This window comes from Lissotriton helveticus, chromosome 2_1 (genome assembly GCF_964261635.1).
Source record: "Lissotriton helveticus chromosome 2_1, aLisHel1.1, whole genome shotgun sequence".
In the NCBI taxonomy this organism is placed as follows: Eukaryota; Metazoa; Chordata; class Amphibia; order Caudata; family Salamandridae; genus Lissotriton; species Lissotriton helveticus.
The window spans coordinates 200,039,582-200,062,815 of NC_136059.1; the positions used below are offsets into that span (position 1 = coordinate 200,039,582).

At 47.5% G+C, this 23,234-nt stretch overlaps 1 protein-coding gene across 1 annotated transcript in view; it reads left to right on the forward strand.

Annotated features, from left to right (window-relative positions):
• Positions 1–23,234, forward strand: part of NOL6 (nucleolar protein 6) — a 471,490-nt gene that overhangs the window by 431,681 nt on the left and 16,575 nt on the right. The window contains exons 24-25 of the mRNA XM_078674724.1: positions 4,895–5,095; positions 10,636–10,737. Coding sequence (XP_078530850.1) covers positions 4,895–5,095; positions 10,636–10,737 — 303 coding nt within the window. The remainder of the gene's footprint in view (positions 1–4,894; positions 5,096–10,635; positions 10,738–23,234) is intronic.

Sequence of the window (23,234 nt, forward strand, 5' to 3'; positions counted from 1 at the left end):
CTCACAGTCCCCCGGTGCAGGCAGCCAATGGAGATGGGGTCAAGCGCTTGCTGGGAGCTGACAGCCTCCGTCGAGCACAGGAGAGCTCCCACCAGCAGCGCGACCTCGATGGAAACGGAATGCAGGCAAAAAGTTTACACGAAAAGCGCTCCTCGCTTCTGGTGCTGTAGACGCTCCCTCGCAGGCAGTGGTGAGTTTGTGAGTGGCACCCGCGAAGCGGGTGTCACGAAAAGTTAAAGGCCGCAGGTAGGGGGCGTTACCGCCGGGGGAAGAGGCACCAGGTGTTGGAAGCAAAGGCTTCTGGGCCTCGCAGTCCCCCGGTGCAGGCAGCCAATGGAGATGGGGTCAAGCGCTTGCTGGGAGCTGACAGCCTCCGTCGAGCACAGGAGAGCTCCCACCAGCAGCGCGACCTCGATGGAAACGGAATGCAGGCAAAAAGTTTACACGAAAAGCGCTCCTCGCTTCTGGTGCTGTAGACGCTCCCTCGCAGGCAGTGGTGAGTTTGTGAGTGGCACCCGCGAAGCGGGTGTCACGAAAAGTTAAAGGCCGCAGGTAGGGGGCGTTACCGCCGGGGGAAGAGGCACCAGGTGTTGGAAGCAAAGGCTTCTGGGCCTCGCAGTCCCCCGGTGCAGGCAGCCAATGGAGATGGGGTCAAGCGCTTGCTGGGAGCTGACAGCCTCCGTCGAGCACAGGAGAGCTCCCACCAGCAGCGCGACCTCGATGGAAACGGAATGCAGGCAAAAAGTTTACACGAAAAGCGCTCCTCGCTTCTGGTGCTGTAGACGCTCCCTCGCAGGCAGTGGTGAGTTTGTGAGTGGCACCCGCGAAGCGGGTGTCACGAAAAGTTAAAGGCCGCAGGTAGGGGGCGTTACCGCCGGGGGAAGAGGCACCAGGTGTTGGAAGCAAAGGCTTCTGGGCCTCGCAGTCCCCCGGTGCAGGCAGCCAATGGAGATGGGGTCAAGCGCTTGCTGGGAGCTGACAGCCTCCGTCGAGCACAGGAGAGCTCCCACCAGCAGCGCGACCTCGATGGAAACGGAATGCAGGCAAAAAGTTTACACGAAAAGCGCTCCTCGCTTCTGGTGCTGTAGACGCTCCCTCGCAGGCAGTGGTGAGTTTGTGAGTGGCACCCGCGAAGCGGGTGTCACGAAAAGTTAAAGGCCGCAGGTAGGGGGCGTTACCGCCGGGGGAAGAGGCACCAGGTGTTGGAAGCAAAGGCTTCTGGGCCTCGCAGTCCCCCGGTGCAGGCAGCCAATGGAGATGGGGTCAAGCGCTTGCTGGGAGCTGACAGCCTCCGTCGAGCACAGGAGAGCTCCCACCAGCAGCGCGACCGTGTGTGTGTGTGTGTGTGTCTGTCTGTCTGTCTGTCTGTCTGTCTGTCTGTCTGTCTGTCTGTCTGTCTGTCTGTCTGTCTGTCTGTCTGTCTGTCTGTCCTTCCTTCCTTCCTTCCTTCCTTCCTTCCTTCCTTCCTTCCTTCCTTCCTTCCTTCCTTCCTTCCTTCCTTCCTTCCTTCCTTCCTTCCTTCCTTCCTTCCTTCCTTCCTTCCTTCCTTCCTTCCTTCCTTCCTTCCTTCCTTCCTTCCTTCCTTCCTTCCTTCCTTCCTTCCTTCCTTCCTTGCTGGACTCTTATGCCTGAGTCTGCTCAGAGGTTCTTCTAGGCTGGATATTATTCATATATGGTACATGCATTGGACTCACATCTAGCCTGAGTAGGGGGCACAGTTGAACAAGCCAGAACCGTCCGGTCGATACTAGTCCCTAACATTGCCCTAACTCTTGACCTGCAGTAGGTTCAGCGCTGAATACTTCTGACTCTTTTGTATCCACCCACAGGAAATGTCGAAGAAAAAAAAATTGGGCATACCAAAATAGTGCCTTTTAAATAATATAAAATAGATATTTGATCTCAAGCTGTACCTATGTTTTAATAGTTTGTAAATATGACCCCTTATAGAATTTGTACAGCCCCAAGACCACTACTTTCTCTACACATGTCACATATGTTTGCATCAACATGAATAGAATGGAATTGTTATGAAGGCGCCTGAGGCTCAACAACCCTCCCATTTGAGACACCAGAAGAGCAAAAGTGGAACACAACATTCAGATCACACAGTCCGGTTCACAAAGATTTTGCCATGATTAGTTGTGACTTGCTGTTGTAATACTACAAGGGCGAGTCATAGCAGAATGTTTATAGAGTGGGCACACAGTGTTGTTTGTTTACAAGCTTGTATAGCCACAGTTAACCCATATTGAATTCACATTTTGGTGCATTGGTTTCTTAATGATGTCGGGGTTCCCTCCTTTCCCTCCTGATTGCTCTGAAGGTCCACGCCCTTCCCCAGAGGGTGTGGTGAGTGCTCAAGGCGCAGCCAGGGAGGGGCTGTTTCCAAGGTTAAACAAGGAGCACACTCAGTAATTCATTTCGCCTATTTCATTTATGAAATTGTGCAAACCACATCTTCAGAAGCGAAGGCCTTTGCTGCACCAAAGTACTCCTAGTTAAGGTCGCTGTGTTGGAGAACAGCTGAAGCGTGCAGAAAACTAAGCACACCTATTTATACTCCATGTCCAGGCGGGAAACAAGTTTGACAGTACCTGTATTACTTTAGTACAAAGCTACCTGCTGGAGCAAACTTTTTGTCGAAGTTTATGATCCTGTACACTGTGTGCTCTCCAAAAGGCTTGTCTGCGCAGTCTGATTGTTCTCTTTCCACAGCCAGTAAATGGTATTATCTGAAACAGAATCCTTTGCATTGAGCCTCATGTAAACACTCTGTGACCACAGCTTCACAGTAAGACGAAGCGAGCATTGCCCATACGCATTCTTCAGATGTTTGCTCCTGCTTCAGCTATTTGCGAGTCCATCAGAGGATTTTATTTGGATTTAAAAAAATAATAATAAAACATACAACACCAGCTCAAACTGTGGGATAAAAACGGCGCAGCTTTGTGTAATATCAGAAATAGTAAAAAAAGAAAAAAGGAAAATACAAAATGTCGCAACCTGTGGTCCTTAAGGAGTGTGTGACGTTTCGGAGCAGGAGTAACTGCTGTGCTCCGTGTAGTTCCTATACCCAATAATGAGAGCAAAGTGCCTCGTCTTGGTGCTATCAGTCCGTGGTATTCTGTCTCCTCCGAGATATCGCTGACGCAGTAATATATGCCAGCGCCTCCTTATCATGGGGGTCACGTTCTGTGGATGAAGTCTGCAGTCCTACTGGGAACACAACGTAAGGATTCCACCCATCTAGACCCTTCCATAACGTGGTAGAGTGCCACTCAAATAGTCATACGGGGAGTCCCTCACCCTCATTCTGCCCTGGTGCATAATGTATGTGGTAGCCTGAGCAGGATTTCTTGGGTACTTGTTTCTAGGCTACGCCTGTACGGATCCCACTAGCTTTGGACATGAGACTTACTCTACAGGGCAGGCAGGGCAGTCTTTAGGGTAAATGTGAGGGGCACTATCTCTGTTCTGAGCTGGAAGTTAACAGACTTGAAGGATGGGTGCAAGAGTTTGCCCTAAGACTATTATGTACCTGGTTGACCGCCAGCTATGGGGGAAAAAAACACTCATTCCATATAAATGATATATTTTTTCCAAGGAGTCTGCCGCTGAGCCTGATCACCCAGTGTTGTCATTCTCTGTTGTAGCTTGCATGTGTGATCCACTGACTGGTCTTCTTGGCTCCTTCTGCGCCATGGCATCATACCCATCCTGGTCCATTCCGTCCCCGGCCACTGGAGCAAACCACGGGCCGAAGATCATGGCAGTTTGGGCAACCTGTTGAGAGACTAAACCCATTTGAGTACTTTTGGCTGTCCATATAATTTCCCATTGCATAGATGTGACTTTAGAACAGGATTAAACAGTATCTGTCACTTTGACTGCTCCACCCACGCTTGGTCAGATTTCCAGGCACTTGAACTCACATGGCTGGTGAGTCTGAAAAAAAAAGTACCAATCTTCATCCAAGACCTGAAGACCCTTACAAAGACCCTTACAAATGATTGGAAGCAGTGTGCCATGAAGGTTGACTTGGCATTTGAGCGCTTTATAAAAATACATTAATTTGCCTTTTATTTTATTTTTTATTATAATAACTAATAGTTGGCTGCCTGTTGTAAAGTGTTTTGTGAATATTGTAGTCTTTAGGTGTTTCCTTATGAAGTGTTTTCTATATCATGTCAAAGAGAATTTACTGAAGAGGAACATGTGGTTGATGAACTAGGGATGGGAGAGGGCGAGGCATGTCAGATTGAATTACATCTTTTATATTATGTTTACTGCAGTGAGAGGAGGGTAGCCTTTGCAGTGTCATTTATGGAGGATATTGTGTTTTCCAAGGGCACGCTGACATCAGAGCTTGCGTCAAATGTTTAATACAGCCTAGGTCTGATTTTATTTTCTTATTTCACCCTTGTGCTGCTTCTTTTTTCTCTGTATTACAGAAGAGTTGTACTTATCTTATGTGTATACTGCCTCTGGGTTGTGGATACTCTTCATGAAGTTTGTCACCCAAATGCCACCAAGTGTTAATTTTATTGGCTGCTGACGTGTGTACTGATTTTTCAAACTTTTCATCTGAAGGTTCCATGCATGTGTTTGCGATAGATGCAGTAATGGTTACCAGCTAATAGTATATCATTGACATTACTCTGTGTACTTAGTCACCAGTGCAGCATGCTGTAGTCCTTATAACCCAGTCTGTCCTATGTAGCTGGGTACTGTGGCGTACAGTACACACACCGTGTACATGATGTATGCACTGGGAGCCTACTAGCGTGTGTCGTTGTCATGGTCTCTCTTTATATTGTGTGAACATATAAAACCGGATAGAGTATAAATTCCCTTGGTTTTGTTCTCTTCATCCCTATCTTCCAACCTGCAGCTGATTTTCCGCCCACCCTTGGATTTCTACGATGTCCTGATCCACCTGAATCCAAAGCAGGTCCCGAGGCACCGGGAGGCTGTGGACAAACCCGTGAAGTCCTTCACCCGGGGGATGCTGAGTAGCGACGCCCCGGTCAAGACCCTCTTCCTTCCTGTCGTGGATTATGACCCGGTCCAGTGCTTCCTTCAAGAGCTAAGGGTAAGGGCAGATCTATTCACCTTCAGATAGTTCCATAACAACACATTTAGTAAACAGTAAGTGTGAGTTTAACACTTTCAGCCACAACATTGAATTATTACAGAAATGTAGTTGTTTGCAGGAAAGGATCACTCGCTGAGATCCAAGGCACAGCTCTGGACTGTGCTGGAGCAGAAGTCCGATATATTAGCAGCTTCACTGGGTCCGGCGGTTGTGCCATCAATATTTATGCAGCTACAATAACTTCTTTTTAAATTAATGCTTTTTCTGTCTGTAACAGGTGCTATGTAGACAGGACTGTAAACAGTGTATTTTCTGTGACATCATGATATTGGCAGCGTGAGACTGTTCAGTTTAAGGTGCTGTTGCTCTAGAAAGGACATAGAACAAGGGATGCAGGTAAAACCTGGAACTCTGACTGAGGAGGTGGACCCTCAGCCCATCCAGTCTTGGAAGCACACCTGGGGCAGTGATACACAATAGGAACATTGGCGATTTGCTGCTGTGGAGAAATAGGGCTCCTATTTGATCGCTACTCTCAGAAAGCCAGTAAATAGAATGAATAGGGCTATATTTTTTAAACACATTTCTGGGAAGAAGTCTGAGTCCACTTGGCCTCCATACGGACAGTTAAAACCACTTGCTGTGTTTGCTCGTGCAGCGCAATGCAGCACTGGCACTAAAGTATATCCAAAGGCTGCCTTCAGCTCCCAAGTCACCCTTGGTTGACCAGTTTAACTGAGCGGAGTACTCCATATGTTGTGGGAGTAAGGCGTTTCCACGCTTGTGCCCTCTGAGTCACTCTTTTATACGAGCTGAGTTACTCTTTTATATGAGCTCGTGTTCCTTGCCATATAAACTTTCCGAAGAGGAACAACTGACTGAGTCCATCTGAATGAATGCCAGAAGTGTTAACAGTGGTTCATCAGTGTATCAGTGAAAGGAGTGGTCTGTTCGCTTATGCTTGACATTTACAGTTCTGGCAAGTGCTCGGTGGCAGCTGGTATTTTATTTTCCTTGGATAGTTTGTGGCTAGTATCTCTCACCCCATTTGTGCTGGTTGTGCTAGTCCATCATGTAGTGCATTATAACTTAAGTATTCTTTAAGATATTCAAGTTGATTGTAAAGAGGGCAGGTCCAAGTATAATGCTGGAAGGACGTCATGTTTCAGATGAGGCCGCAGAGATGGTAATAGAGGTGATGGCAAAAGCAGCCAGCATTTTCTAAGCGGATGCCATTGTGTAGTTGGTCACTGTAGCGGAGAAACAGGGCTTCGCCTCTTGGTGGCTTGTCACTGGCACTCCATGTGGGTTTTGGACTGAGAAACTCTTGCTACTCTTGGGATGTTCAAAGGGCCTGTCCGATTTGGCTAAGTGTACTTCACAGTTGGGTTCCATTTGCAAGCCAGTAGCTTGATATTTGCTCCAAAAACGTAACCTTAGCAAATGGGCGAGCGGTCGCCTTCCTCTGAAAAGGTAACGGCCGAGTGGGAAAAGATCAGAAGAAAAAGTAGGCCACCTCAGATAGGCTTGTGGCCAAGATAGGCCGTGTTCTATCGCTTTTACTTTGACTGCTGAAAACTCACACCTATGAATGAGCAAGATTTATTTATCCACCCAACACTACAAGATGCTAACATTGTCAATGTTGTTCACCGCTCCAGTGCTCTCTAATTAGGTTGGATCATTTTAATGAATGGCTGACTTACAGCTGCAAAGTGGTACAAAAGGGGGTGGTGATGGACGGAGCATCTGAACCAATCAAACACTCACACCCAGTCAACAGATCTGGGTTTAATCCATCACCGTTCTTTAGCCCACTCTGCCACCCCAGTTCAGACATGGCCATATGCAAATCAGTCTGACCCTGTGCCTCATGGGAACAGTCCATGCCAAGCCAGGCCTTCCCTGGGCCGGAAACAAGCTTCCAAGGACCGCTTTCTGGCATTACAGCCGTCTTCAGCCCGGCTTGCTTGAATCCAGTGGCAAAGTGAGCAAGGGACTCACGTCTGAGCATACCCTGCCAACTTATGGCGAACAAAGCGGTACAAAAGCGGGTGGTGATGGACAGAGCATCTGAACCAATCAAACACTCACACCCAGTCAACAGATCTGGGTTTAATCCATCACCGTTCTTTAGCCCACTCTGCCACCCCAGTTCAGACATGGCCATATGCAAATCAGTCTGACCCTGTGCCTCATGGGAACAGTCCAGCCCGAACTGCCAAGCCATGCCTTCCCTGGGCCGGAAACAAGCTTCAGAGGACCGGTTTCTGGCATTACAGCCGTCTTCAGCCCGGCTTGCTTGAATCCAGTGGCAAAGTGAGCAAGGGACTACTCACGTCTGAGCATACCCTGCCAACTTATGGCGAACAAAGCGGTACAAAAGAGGGTGGTGATGGACGGAGCATCTGAACCAATCAAACACTCACACCCAGTCAACAGATCTGGGTTTAATCCATCACCGTTCTTTAGCCCACTCTGCCACCCCAGTGCTGCATTCACAGCACAACCTTGAAGGTTGGGATCAGGGTGGCTTGCATTATCCTTACATGAAGTCAGAGAAACTCCTGCCATTTGTCTTGCGTCAGTTATATGGAAACCATGCTAAAGCTAGGATAGTATGTAGTGTCTCATGCTTTGTGAAAATAGCAGGCAAAAGGAGTGGTCCATTCTGCTTCTGCAAAATGTGGGTGGCTAATGGCCAAATGTATTATATATTCAGGCTCGATCATCCTGCTTCTAACTAGTTGTTTTAGAAAACAAGATCTCTGGGGATGTTGACTGATCTTTCTTAGCCTCTAAAACGCAGTTCACAAGTAAATCAGGTCAGCTGATGATCACCATTCCTTTTGGGGATTTTTGTTTTTTTTACTAAAGCAACATTTTTCAAGACTGTTCGTGTTTCTCACCTCCCTTTATGTTGACCATAAGTTTGTCTATGGACAGGAAAATTAGCCCTTTTTAATGCATGCACGTCTTGTGGCCTGACGAAAGAGCGGTGAGGTAAACTTCCCAAGGACTGCATTTATGATCTCCACCCTCATCACATCCCTGAACATTCACATGAGTACATCATTTTCTCCAAAAACCTTGAGAGGTAGTCAATGGTGACCTTTCCCATGAGTGAATGTGCCTCAATCTCTTTAAGCCAGGGGTCTTAATGGTAGATCGCCATCCACACAAAACACCTTTAAAAAGGAAACATAAGACTGTAGGATTCACGAGTTAAATGGATGGAAGTTTGAGGCTGGGCTCAGTCTGCTGTAAATGCTCTAGACCCCGACATCCCTGCCCGTGCTCAAAAAGGCACCAAAGTTGCCCCATCTCCCTAAGACACTTCCCTTCTCGAACAACACTTTATCCGGCCCTTCCTCTTTAAGACAATATACATTGATGATTTTCATAATGTCAGTGATGGTTTCTTCTACATTCTTTCAAATGACTGCCCTGTGGCCTATGTAAGCTCCCCGGTCCCGAAGTGCTAGTGTCCTAATTTTGGGATACCCTTGGTGGACGTACCCTGACACTAGGAGCGCAACTACTGACATATGTTAGCCCTTATTCCTAACTGTTGGGTAGAGGCTTACTTGTGGTTGTCCCATCTGTTGCTCTGTGTATGTTATGATGGCAGCAACACACCAGTTCTAATCTACCTATGGTTCTTTTCCTTCTCTGTTGAGAGCATTGATATGACATACATTTCTTTCAAAGGATGCCCTTTTCTGTCCAATGGTGATTCCTGCATTGCATCAGGTCTTTTCTGTTGACAAATACACCCTATAACCAGATGAGTACTTAGATAACAAAGTTCAGTAGAAAGTGGAGTGAGACCCCAAAGGCGGATGAAACAACTGTAACCTGACAGAGGGCTATAGAGAGGATGGCTGGTGTAGAAATCTCCCATTGCAGAGAGGACAGGGTACATCTTACCTACATCATTCATAGAAAGGGATCCTTTGCTGATCCATACTCCAGAATGAATCTTGCTATGTGGAACCCAAAAGGCAGACGAAGAGAAATCCAAACCAATCCCTCCAAAAACCTCTGTGGTAACGCATGGTATCAGGCAGGCGAACGGTACAGTGGACTGGTATAAGTTATATGAAGCTGCAGCTAGCATGCAAAACAATCTGGAATAAGCAACGTTGTGATGCACTGAGCAGTTTGCCCAGCTTTATTTATAGAGGGAAACCTGGATAAGACCCACTTGGGTAGGTTTATATAAAAAGAATGAAGCAGATCCAAGTATTTCTTCCCAAAGTAAAACCTGGGCAGGATTTTGCAATAATGTGTATATTGGATCAGGATTCAGGGGCATTTTCTCAATAGACTTTCAAGTTGCCATTTTCTTTCCAGGCCTTCCCTTTTATGGCAGACTACTGCTATAAGGGAAAAACGACAGAGAACATCTTGTGCTTTGCCGCTGCATATTTGAAAAGCAGGGAAGCCTAGACCAACTGTGGGTTGAGCAGCCCCGATGCTGGTGAACCCACTAGGGCACACTAGCCTGGTGAAGGATTGCTTCTAAGCAGTGCACGTCATCCGAACTTAGGGTAGTGAGTTCCACTTGACTGTCCCAGGAGCTCAAAACAATTAGCCCAAGCCCAAAACATGCCTCACCCTGCCTAGGCCCTGGTGTTCTTGGCTGGCACAGTACCCATTCCCAACTAGGCAGTGGCCTCCTCCCCAGGTACGTGTCAGAACCAGTCTAATCCGCCAACTCGGGTGCAGCCTCACACCATTCACTATAACCTTAGACTGTGAATAATATTGAGATTTTAACCTATTCCTCTGTTGGTTTGTGTTCATTCTCAGTTTTCTGGCAGCCTGTTGAATGCTGATTGCCTGCTTTTTCTGTTGAGACCAGTTCTTCCCCGTTGTATACATCATCAATGCCAGAGGCAACATGGACACTGAACTTGCTATTAAGTGTGGATTGCTAGGACCTTGTGGAACAAACCAGGTTATAGTACTTTACAAACTGGGACAAAAACACCATAGCCAGGTCAGTTCCATAGTGCCCATCGTATGAAGCAGCACTGCCTCTGCTGTCCTCTCTCCCTGACACACCAGCAGCTGTTCATGCCTCCTGAGTGGCAGCTGGCTGGAATGTCCAGCAGCAGATGTGATCGAGCTGAGGCCATCGAACCCAAACCCAGATCCTGGAATACAAGTATGCTCGTCCTCGCCAAGGCTGCTGACAGCCTATCCATTGCCACTTAGCATAAAACACCCATACACCTGTGTGTACAAGACCTCTTAGCAGACCGCTGGGCCAACTGGGATGTACAATACAACGAGCCTTGAAAGCATCTCCCAGGAGGCTACGTTCCATGGACTGCCCCTGTGTCCCAGTGTCCCAGCTAGCCAACTCAGCATTGGCTATCATGTACCGTGCCTTGCCGTGAATGTCTGCTTCTGAAGCTCCCACTATAATGTGACCTTTTTGTGATTAGACTTATTTTTATCTGGTTTGTTAGTTGTTACATTGCTTTTATAACTTTTGACATGTAACTGTTCTAAACTTCTTTTTCCAGGCCGCCTTCAAAGACCTTGCCCTTTTTTTCTATGATATGTATGGCGGGGAAGTGATTGGAGTTCTGTGGAAACCATCAGCCTTTGAACCACAATCTTTTAAAGTAAGTTTGGACCCTGAGTCCCTAAAAAAGATGTGAACATCTCGTGTTCACTGAAACACACAACATGTATTTGCTGAGAATCTGATTTCTGAATATAGAAATCTTTGTGCGAACTTGGTATGAAGTATAGGAGTGGGTTAACATGGATTGCGTGTTTTGTTTCTGTTGCCAGTTCGCCTCGTCTGTAAAAGGAAGCAGGGAGGGATTGATGGTGTCTTTTGACGGTTACACCCCTTTACTCCATACTACTTGGGTTTAAACTATTCAAGAGACATTCAGTGGCTGGAGTTGGATGTATGGGTGTACCAGGAGTTTGTATTTATTACCATTTTCGTTACATATTGGGCTGTACTTATACATAGTTCATCAAATCGCTGAATTACTTATTTTTAGGTCTTGCCTACAGACTGGTTTGAGCTGCTGTTGGTGAATGCTGATTGTGTATAATACCGGTACATAGAGAGGGCTTTGGGTCAAGTCTTTACTCATTATTGGTTAGATGGCTTGTAAATCTGATTTTCTTTCTTCTTATGTCTGTGGCTTTGCTTTCTCTGCTTCTTTGTCCCTCCCATAGGGCATAGCTTCTTCACCATGCTTTTGATTCGGTGACTTGTATCTATTTATGGCTGACATCAGGGCGCTGTAGTTTTTCTTTTTAAGCACTTCATGTGAGGGCATGTGTTTTCTTGCTCTCTCACCCATGAGCTGCTTCTCCCTTTACGTTATCCCCCAGCACTTGACGTTTTGGCTCCCACAGTATGTCCATTTCTTCCCACACTCCTTCATACTGTTTTTTTGTGGAGGGCCTGGCAGATGTATAGAGCTCCTTTCTTGGATTGCTCCTTTTTCGAAAATGACCTACCACACACCTTTTTCTTTTCCCACAAACGTAATGCCATCTTCAAAGGCTATTCAAAGCAAAGCATCGTGACACATGTATGCATATGAAGCCATGCAATGCCAGCCATTTAGGCTGCTCTGCGACGCATGCTGTATTCAGGTATGGACTTGAGGCTCCGCCCACCCTCTGCCCATATTTTTCATTGGCTTGTGTCATTGTTCACTGTAAACTGTGGCTGTTCATTGGTCGTAGGCTTAGTATTCCCTCCTTGGTACCGCCGTGTCTCATGTTGTAACCTCCCATGGCCACACCCCCTGTTACAAGTGTTGTTACTCGGTAGGCTTTAATTACAGCCTCCAAGCACTATTTTCTCAAATAGCTTTGTCCTGCCTACTGTTGCAGGCAGGGCAAACTCTCCTAATGCTTTTTAAAAAACTTTTATAGCACGGGGGCTGAACACATTTGCAATACAATATGTCTCGCATTTTCTAGAGTTGAAGCTATTGGCATTGTGAATGACAATGCCTTTTATTAATCTGTTTTAAAAACCAACATATAAATAAAAGGCATTGTCATTTCAGTCAGTCAGTCATTTAGCTTTATTCGATTTTGTAATACAAATCATAAAAGCGTACAATATTAAACATACGATTAAGACAAACTTAACAAGGGCTACAAAATATTGACAAAATTAAAAGTGAGGATTCGAAAAATTGTTCAAAGGGAAAGGGTCCCTGTCCTAAAATGTGCATACCTAATTCATTCTAAAAACAACTTTACACAATATGTCGGGATTTAAATATTATAGCAGTCCTGCTTTTACATAGATGTCGCCCTCCCCATGGGCTACTAATAGAAGCCACTGTAGTATTCCATATCGCAACTATTAGGAGCAGGGAAGTTGCTATTGATCGGTCTCCACACAGATTTACCGATAGCATGGGTATAGCCTGGCCCTGGTCTAAGAGCGGGGAAATGAGGGTAAAAGTCATAGAGGTCCCCAGTATGTATCGGTCCATCTTCTCCTTGGCGGTACCAAGATTGGAGGAATGAAACAATGTTGCTTTTGCAAAATTTCACTAAGACCAGATCCCCAGCGATGTCCTTTTGTAGGGGACCTAACCAGCCCACCCTTCTGACAGCTAGTATTTTGCCATTAAGTTCAGCAGGCAGGGGTCTATTCCTAGATAACCAGTGGGTAACCTTGTTTTGTAGTTCGTGTTGGGTTTCAGTTTTTCCCCGTGTGATTGGTGGTACTCCTGATAGAACATAAACAAAGGGGGCAGCCTCTGGTGGTAAGTGAATATGAGGTGCTATAATTGACCCCGAACTGGCGATGTTACGCTGTGAAAATACGCGATTTGGCAGAGGATAAGGAACCTTTGGATCTAGTATATTAGGCGCTGAGGCCTGAGGCTGGGCATTGGTGCTTAGTGCAGTTGGTTTCAGGGTTCCAGAAGCAGCTGATAAAGGGGATTGTCTGATATATACCTGATTTTTTAAGGAGGCCAGGTTTGTGTTGACCGTCGTTTCTAATTCTGTAAGTCTATCCCCCAGAAGGTCTATTTTTGCCATCAATGGTGAAATGGCGGAGTTAATTAGCCGTTCAATGAGAGTCAGTAAGGACGACTGTGAGGGCGATGTTGAAAGATCTATTTCGCCCACAGTTTCACCCGGTTCTGAAGTTGGAGGGGAAGTAGTCGCAGACAACAGGGAGTTTGAAGATAATTTAGGATGTTTAGATTGACTCCCATCTTGTATGACTGTTTCGCACTTCCTTTTACCAGGTGAAGGCCATACAGTTGCTGTACTCTGGGCATCTGCTGGATTGATTTGGGGTTGTTCAAACAGACTGTTATTCAAGTTTTGTGGATCAGTTGGGGTGCTAATGTAATCAGGACTGCTTACAACTTTAGTGTACTTAGTTCCACACAGTCTGTTTAGTTCGTCTAGCCCCGTTAAGCTATTTCCATAGCCAAAGACAGATGCGCAAGGATGATTAGTAATTAAACACTCCGGTGACAGTGTAGCGTCGTTTATCCCTGGATTTAAGGGAGATTGCTGAGTGGGCTTATTACCTTGTGCATCTTGTGTCCCTTTTGGCAAGCCTCTATGTGAGATAGCTGTAATAATTGCCCTCTTTCGTGTCATCGTGATAACAGGGGTATGGTAAATCAGTTATTGAGAATACTCAAACGGATGATGAAAAGTACCTTGTTGGTGAATTCCAGTAGACGATTATACCCTCTTTCTGTTGGGAGGCAAGGGGGGTGGCCCGTCCCGTCCTTCTCGGTCCTCTGAGGGCCACAGAGGGCCCGCCCTTTGCCCGGGCTTAGCCCGGCGTCCCGCGAGGGAGGGCTATTGCAGTTTTAATGCGCCTCCTGGCGCTTGTGACAGGTCACGTGGTTTTCCCTGGGCTGCTGGGGATTGCAGTCCCTTAACCTGCCCTCCTCGCGATGGCCGGCGCTTCCCCAGATGGAAGTGGGGGCGGGCAGCGGGAGGCAGGCAGCAACCCCAGCAGTTGTAAGGGTCAGTGAACTCAGCAGCCCTCCGCCCGGGCTCCCCAACGGCGATTCCTGGCAGTTCCCGGTAGCGCTGGTAGGTTCGATTATGTTCCCCCCCCCGCTCAGCAGGGCTATCGCAGTTTTAATGCGCCTCCTGGCGCTTGTGACAGGTCACGTGGTTTTCCCTGGGCTGCTGGGGATTGCAGTCCCTTAACCTGCCCTCCTCGCGATGGCCGGCGCTTCCCCAGATGGAAGTGGGGGCGGGCAGCGGGAGGCAGGCAGCAACCCCAGCAGTTGTAAGGGTCAGTGAACTCAGCAGCCCTCCGCCCGGGCTCCCCAACGGCGATTCCTGGCAGTTCCCGGTAGCGCTGGTAGGTTCAATTATGTTCATTTAAAATGTCAATAGCTCAAACTCTCGTAAATGCAAAATTAAAGGCAAGAGCCATTTGGTGTTGCAAGTTCTTATTTAATTCATTTTTTTCTAGCACGATCAATACACTTAAGTCTATAACCTGATTTTTTTCATATACTTCCGTTTATTCCTAGTTTTAAAAATTAGCAATGATACTCTTATCCCTCAAGAGCTCCCTCCAGATAAAAGTTATTTCCTTATTTGACCAATTAACACACTTAACATGCCCTGCAGCAGTGTTTCTGTCTACTCTTGAACTCTTTCCCCAGTACACGCCTGATCACTGTTTGAAACTGCTGAAGGTAAGGTTTACCTGTGAATTTAGTGGCTCTTGTTACCTTGGCTGGTTAAGAAGACTTCCGTATACAGTTAGAGCATTAGGAGACAAATACGTGTGACCATCTGGTGAACCAGTGCAGGGTGGTCTCAGTGAATCCTATATCAAATTACAGTAAGTTGATGAGAGCTGGAAGGAGTGTTAAACATTAGCATGGATTGGAGACTTTGGCGACTTAATCCATAGACAATAGTGTTTTTCGCACATAAGAAAAGTGGATGTTGCACAGTTATTTGAAAGGTTTGTGAAAAGGTAGACCTGCAGAACATTTTATGTTTCATTCTTTTATGCTCTTAAAGTGTGCTTCACTAGCATACTATATTCATTAGTACATACATTCAGTCACAGAGTTGTTACGTCATACTTGAGTTGTCAGCCATGTACAGAGCCTGCTGCAAAAATAGATAAAAACACCTGAGAAAGTTTGAGAGTTTTCCTTTGGAGATAGAATTCTATTTGATTCCAACTTGCATCTTAAGTGGCTTGAGGGTTTCATAAGAATCTATTGCCTTGGAACTGTGGCTGGGGTTCTTTGCAGTAAACCCTCACCATGGTTTTGAACTCTTGCTTACTTTGTTTTACACTGGTACTACACGTTGCCGACAGCAGCAGCTGCAGAGGAAGGTTAGACAGGAGAGTGTGTCCTGCATGGTTACCGTTTGACTGTAAAAGAGATTTGAAATCTGAGAGTTTGGTCTTGGAGACATCAAAAGCAAGTTGTGGTGAAGTTTGGCTGTCACAAAATGGCGGTTCTCCAACGAACATGAGGCCTAGCATGTACGGTGGCTGCAATGGTACACAAACTTGAGGCATGTATTCCAAGTTAGCCGCAAGGCTTGATAATCGTGTTGGTTGTGAAAAGCATCAGGTAATATGCGAGTTGTTGGAAGACTCTCAGGAGCTGCTGTATGGCGTGCTCCCATGCTTGTCACTTAACAAAGGCTCTGAAACATTTGTTAGGCATCCAAGGAGCATCTTCTGGCATGCTGATACGCGGAGTCTGTTGCGTGTCTTGGGAGTCAAGTAATACTTGTGAGCAGTCATCAGTCGCCATCCTTGGGCAGGGTGCTGTGCCAGGAGCATGACGACAACTGCCTTCTCTTATAAAAATGTCCTTTTTTAAATGCATCCTGTTTTTCTTTTGAGGAAAACGGCTGCATTTAAAAACAAAATAAAAAACACTCCAACAAGTAGTCACAAACATGGTGGTCTGCTGACTCAAGCAGGCCACCATCCTTGTGAGTGCCGGCCATTCCCAATGGGTCTCAAATTGCGACCTGCCTCATGAATATGAATGGGCTGCCTCATTAATATTCATGTGGCATTTAACCCATTTGGAAATCGCAAACAGTGTTTGAGACACTGTTGTACATTAAGTTTTACGACTCGCAAATTGCGAGTGGCAAAAAACACAATCTTACGAGTTACAAAACCGGACTGGCCTACAAATGCCCATGCCCCTATGTGTTTGTGTTGGTAGATTTGCTTTTTTAGGTGCAGTGGCTGTTTGACATGAGCTCAAGAGGTGTCAACATTTTTAGAAGGAAATTTTCTTAGAGAGGGGTTTCGAAAAAGAATTTTAATAGACCATGGTGCAGTTGTGTTCATAAGAAGCAGGAGAGTACATTAGGGAAATACGACATTCTACTCAAAAAATGTGCTTTGTGTCATCCTGAAAGGATTGGTATGGTCAAGAGGTTGAACTGAAGGAAGGGATACAGTTAGCCACAATGGGTGGTTTGGATTGGAAAAAGCAACTAAAAGAAAGACTCTGCAAATACAGACTATCATCTAATCGAATGATAGGTAAAACTCCTTTCAAGTTGTTTTATTTACATACCTTTGTTCTCTGAAGACATCAAATGCACTCATTCTCTCAGCTCAGTCGCTTTGATTTCTATAATGTGATCAATTTTTAGTGGGAAAGATATTAAAAACAGTATTTGTTATGTTATTGGTGTTTTTAGTGCTCTAATCACCTGTGAGAGTATCCAAATGCTGGATAAAAGGCCTGAGCGGTCTGACCAGTAGGGCTTACTTGAAAAGCCAGGTCTTTAGCTTCTTGCAAAAGAAGGAGTAGATGTATTGTGGGAGGTTGTTTCAGGTTTTAGAGGGCAGGTATGAGGAAGCACACCGCTGCTCACACTCTCACTCTGTGCGTGTGTTGCGTGTGTGTTTGTTGCTGAAGATCCAGCAGGGTAGAGGTGTTTGGAAGATTGGTGAAAGTGAATGCGGCCGTTCAGGTATGGCAGGCCCTGTGTGGTGGAGTGCTTTGAGGGTGAGGAGTTTGAGGTGTACATACTTGTGTATTGGTAGACAGTATAGTTCGCTGAGTTGAGGTGTGATGTGGACTCAGCATGGGGCTTTGGAGACTAGTCTGGCTGGTGTGTTTTGAACGGTCTCTAGTCCCCTTGTGAGCTGGTTTGTTATCCCTCCGCATAGGCTGTTCCCATAGTCTAGTTTGCTGGTGATGAGGGCTTGGGTGATTGTTTTCCTTGTGTTGTCTGGTATCCACTTGAAGACTTTTCTTCAGCATCCTTTGGATATTGAAACAAGACAAGACTATTGCGTTGACTTGGGCGGTCAGGTCTAGTTTCTCTTCTATGATGATACCAAGGTTTATTTTGTGCTAAGCAAGGCGGTGGTTGGGCCCAAGGTGTGTTGGCCACCAGGTGGGGTCCCAAGGTGAGGCTTTTTTTCCTGACAGCAACCGTTTTGGTCTTGTCCGAGTTCAGTTTGAGACAATTGTATTTTATCCAAGTGGCCTCTTCCGTCATGCATATGATGAACTTATTTTGTCCGAGAAGGATAGTATCAGTTGTGTGTTGGCTGCGTAAGTGAGCATGTTTATGTTGTGAGCGCGTATGATGTCATCCAGCAGAGATCTCTAGATGCTGACAAACACCTGGCCGAGTGAAGACCCCTGTGTGATTAAATACGACCTCGTGCTTCAGAGGAGTAGGGTAGCAGGTTGACTGTTTGGGTTTTTCTGGCGAGGAAGGAACAAATCCATGAGAGGGCGTGTCCCTGGATGCCTGCTTCGTGGAGTTTTCAGATTAGAATGAGAAGGGAGACCACGTCAAAGACTTATTTAGGTCTTGAAGGATGTGGGCTTCATTTTCACCATGTCAAGGATCATCTGGATATCATCCGTTGCAGCCATAAGGGTGATTTCTGTGATGAGGTTGGGCCTAAATCCTGCTTGTGTGGCGTCAAGAAGCTGATAGGGATTGCTCCTTTGTTAAAGGATGGTGGGGGCAGGGGTCCGCTAGGGCCCTAAAGTGAATGGTCTTCATGATTATTGTTGTTTCTTCTGTGGCAAAGGTCCCATGTGGTGCTTATGTTGTCTTTGTTCATTACTGGAAGATTTCTGGACAGGGTCAGGGGGTCCATTTGTGGCACGAAGTTGCAATTTTTGCTGCTAAAGAAATTTGAGAGTACGTTACACAGATCTTGTGAGGGGTTGATGTTGCTGGTGGCAGCTGTGGGTGTGGTGAAGTCTTTGGCAGTTGTGAATATTTCATTGCTGCTGTTGGAGTTTGCTTCTGATTGAGACTTCTAACCATTGATTCCTCACCTTAGAATATTCCCCAGGCATCCAACTGAATCTGGACAATCTTGAGCATTACCTCTGCATGCGCTGGTAGGTGGAGTCAATGGGCTCCGCCTCGGAGTCCTCCGTATTGAAAGTGATGTTGCCCACGCATGCTGACATCAGTGCCTTTCTTTCTGTGCCAACAGCGTGGATCCAGAGAGCTACCTGCTGTGGAGAAGTGTGGCTCAATGGTTAGAGCGGCAGACCCTGATGCAGAGTTCTGGCCCGGACCAGGGTTCAATTCCTGCCTCGGCGGGTCTTGGGCTCAATTTCCCCCGGACCTGATAATTCTCGCCTCGGTGCCTATTCTAAGCATGGGTCCCACTCTGCAACTCTGGGCAATAGCTTGCTTAATCTCCACAACGGCCCCAACAGCGCTAGGATGCCTGGCTTCACCTTGGGGGTGCCCAGGAGTGGACACTTCACAGGGAAAGGCCAGGAAGGGTTCCACAGCGGTATGTGTACAGCGCCTTGAGACCCCTTCGGGGGTGATACCTGCGCTATATAAGCACTATATTACATTACCTTAGTCATTTTTTTACAGCCTTTTTCGACTTGTCAGCCTTTTCTATTTTTTTTTTCTTTTTTTTACCTTTACTCCAGTGTGCTAGGAATATGTGTCTTAATAAACAGGGTTCAAACCTTGTGGAGAATGTCACCAACAGATGTTTGTCTCTGACCCACACTTGGACTGTCTCTGGTGCCTGGGGTCAAGCTAGGACCCCAAGGTCTGCTCCAATTGTAAGTCTATGAATCCAACGGAGATTCACAACTGGGACCTGAAGCTTCTGGTGGTGCAGCAGAGAGTAGCTCTGCATCATTCCTGCAGGAGATAGCTAGGCCTTTCACAGAACGGTTCCTGAGGACCATCATCTTCAAGGTCCCTGACTTTTTCCTCCAACTTGGGGAAGTCCAAGAAGCACAACCATACACTGTGCTTCTGGGCCCAGCTCCAACACACCACCTGCGAAGTCAGCATCCAGGCCTGCTATGAACTACTCTAAGTTCTCCAGAGCCAGAGTGACACCTATCCAACTAACAGCACCATCATGGGGGCCTCCTTCCACCATGGTTCCTGCTGTTATTTGGCCCTCCTCAGCTCCTCTGGCGCTGCTCAAAGATGAGTCCGTTTTTATCCCCAATTCTTAACTGCATTGGGCCGTAGCGGTTCAATACATGTGTGGTTCAATGTCTGTGCCGTCCAGGTCCCACCTATTCCTGGACTTCCTCCCCTAGATCAAACCTTCCTTCCTTACGGGGCAGATGAGGAGGAAAGGTTTGGTGCATTTGAAGAGGGCCATGAGCCAGTGGACAACTGGTATGAGGAACTGGATGATGCCAGTGGCTCGGAAAACTCACCAGACTCTGGCATGCTTTCTTACCCCCGAACCATGTCTGAGTGTAGGGAAATTACTCTTTTGTATAGTCTCCCCAAAGATTTGGGCTGATGCTGCTGTTTGATTCCGATTGCACTGAGGCTTGCTAACCAGACCTCTGTGCCTTGACCTAAAATGTGTATGTTTGATTGGTTTGTGCCCCGTTGGCATAAGCTAACTTACTTGTAAGTCCCTAGAATATGGGTCCCAGGGCTTTAAAGTTTGAGAGGCACCCCAGGGACTGCAGCACTGGTTGTGCCACCCTGCATGTGAGAAAGGTAAAGTATGGCTCCCATAGTGCCACTGCAGACTGAAAGGGCAGCTTTAAACTGCTATCTCGACTTTGCCATTTTAAACCATGGTAAAGCCCAATCCTCCCCTTTTAATATATTTAAGTTACCCTTAAGGTTGGCCTATTGAGCCCTATGCTCGATGCTATATATTAGAAAGCGGAACATGTACTTTTACATGTTCCACCAATAAAAAAACAACAGTAGTCGTTATAACAGTGGAAAAGGCAAGCAGCCCCATCGCGAGGGCAGAATTACAAGCTGACATATCCACCTTGTTAACTTCTCCAAGGGACCTAGACCCAATGCTCAAAAGTTGCTGTAGAGTCAGGTAGACTTGTCGGAGGGCAGCTATGTTTACCCAGAAGGCAAGTTACTGACAAAAGATGAAAAACACTGTATCAGTTTGACTGGTAGCCCCGTTAGGATTGGACTTCTGCCAAGCTCAATAGGAAATTGAGGGACGTCGACCACTGTGGCCAATCACTTCAGCAAGCCCTTTAACAGAGTAGCCGTCCCATGAAGACCTCCATTGACAACACAGCGTCTTTAGCATCCTTGAGCATCTTTAGCATCCTTGAGCATCTTTAGCATCCTTGAGCATCTTCAGCATCCTTGAGCATCTCCAGCATCCTTGAGCATCTCCAGCATCCTGTATCCCTTGCATCAGGACCACTCCATAGAAGTCAGCGGTAAGGAGCCACTGACGCTGGAACTGACCTGAAGCCAACTTTTCTGGCGGAGGTAACTGTTTATGTGGACCTTGCTTGTCCCCCTGATTTGCTCCCTGCAGGAATTGGTCTCCTAAAGTACCTCTAAGTAACCGCATTGATACTTACCAACGTTTTTCTTGAAAATGTTTTTAAGTGTCAAATTTATTGAAAATGAGCATTCAGGGTTTAGTTAAAGTGCTTATTGACTATACCGTGTAAGTTCTAAATGTTTGGAACTCTCTGGTGGGTCTTTTTCTTTTTGTGTAAAAAAATCTAAACTATTCATATACATTGGTATCTGATTTCTTGAGTGACTCATGTACTTCTTAATTTCTTTTGGTACTGTGCAACTGCTTTACATGTGTGCCTTTCTGTAAGCCTGACTGATCAGAGCCACAACTACCCAGGATTGACTGGTTCTAACTATTACACAGTAAGATCACACAACCACGCCATATAATGCACCACGTTTCCTCACATGAAGTAAGGCTCATCTTTCGCCACCAGGGTGAATTGCTGCTCCTTTTTAACAAAGCCTTTTACAATGTTCTCTGGGGGCTTGGACTAAACCTTACACTTAGGCTCCTGTGCAGTTCATTATTGCCCGATGCCATTGCCCTGCACCAGATGACCCAGCCTTCCTCTCCCACCACCTCTCCCCAGGAGTGCTTGGTGTTGTGCAGGCCTCAACGTCAGTGGTCAACCCAAATGAGTTCCCTTCCTCCCCACTGGACAGGAATTGCAAGAGGCTGGACACCTTTGGGGAAGCGTCTTTTCTCTTCCACCAGCCTAGCCTTGTGGTAGGTGAACACTGCATGCCTCTTGGGCCGATATTTCTATGCATTTTGGGGCTCAGTTGCACAGCTGCTTCTCAAACTCCTCAAGGAGGTCTTTGCTATCCTCAACAAAGCCTTAGCCGATGGTCGGAATGCAGCAAAGTTCCCATCAGGTTTAGGTTGGGTATCACAGTCTCCCTAGGCAGAGTCGTCGTTTCTATGGTGGCACTGCGTTGCCACGCCTGGTTGCAGTCCGCTATGTTGTCGGGGATGTCCAGGTGTCCCTTATTGACATGCCCTTCGATGGCTTCTGCCTATTTGGCGACAGAGCTGACTCTGCGCTCTTGCGATTTTGTGAGAGCTAGGTCACTGCCAGATCTCTCAGGCTTTCCCTATCTGCTCGTTCCTAGCAGCAGGCCTTTTGCCTCTTACACGGCCATGGCCGGGGCACGTATGGGCACCTTACCTACTGTACGTGCCTGAACAGCCACATGTTCAGTTCTTGCGTTGTTGTGAATCCCAATGGGACTCTGGAGTCAGACCCAGTGAGGTGTTCATTTCCCCACCCCTCTCGTGGCAGCCACCTCTAAGCCTCTATAGCGCACCCTCCAATCAGCACAGCTGTCCCATTGGCAGCAGGATCTGAAAGAGACACGTTAGTATTAGATTCCTTACCTTAGAATATCCCCAGGCGTCAGACTGGATCCGGAAATTTTTGCGTAGCAGTACCCTTGCGCGTCGGTAGGCGTCGTCTGCGGCTCCGCGTCCGTCGTCGGCGCCGTGATGACGTCGTCTGAGTACTTAGACGCCGCCTCCGCGTGCTGACGTCAGTTCTTCTTTTTTCCGCGCCAGCAAGCGCAGATCTGGAAAAAGCAGTAACCCTAGTCATTTTTTGACTAACTTTTTTGATCCCTTTTGATTGTTTCTCGAAGTCTTTCGACTCCGAACGGTGCCGTTGGGATGCCCGGCTTTAAGCACTGCGATGATTGCGACCGCCTGATGTCGGTCACGGATCCTCACCGCGTGTGTTTATCTTGTCTCGGCGTCGACCACGACGACAAGGCCTGCTCCGACTGCCGGGCCCTCTCTTCGAAAGCCAGGCGGGAGCGGTCCCGCAGGCGACTCGAACTCCGGCAGTCGGTCCCGCGCCGCGAGAGGTCCCGGTCCCATGGGAGGTCGAGGGACAGGTCGCGGGCTCGGAGCCACCACAGCTCCGAGAGTAGGCCGCACTCCTCCGGGTCGAAGTCGTCGTCGGGTAAGAGGCACAAGAAGTCCAAGCGGCGTCATCGCTCTTCGGACTCCCCCCGACGCTCGCGCGATGCGGCCGGGGGTTCGGGTGACACCACCCACGCGGCTCCATCGGAGTCGCGGGCGCCGCGTCCAGCCCCATACCCTACGGTCCCTGGGCTAAACGCGACACAGGAGGAGATCGAGCGCTTCCTCATGGTCATGAGGAACCTCTCTCCTCCGGCGGGCTCCGCGGCGCCTTCGGGCCCAGCGGACCCGTCTGGGGCCTCTAGCGGGTCGGGAGCTTCGGCCCCGACGCCGTCGGGTGCTTCGGCCCCGGCGCCGCTAGGCCCCACTCTCCCGGCGCCTTCGGGCCTGGCGCCGCAGGGTTCAGCGGCCCCGGCGCCTTCGGGCCCAGCGCCGCGG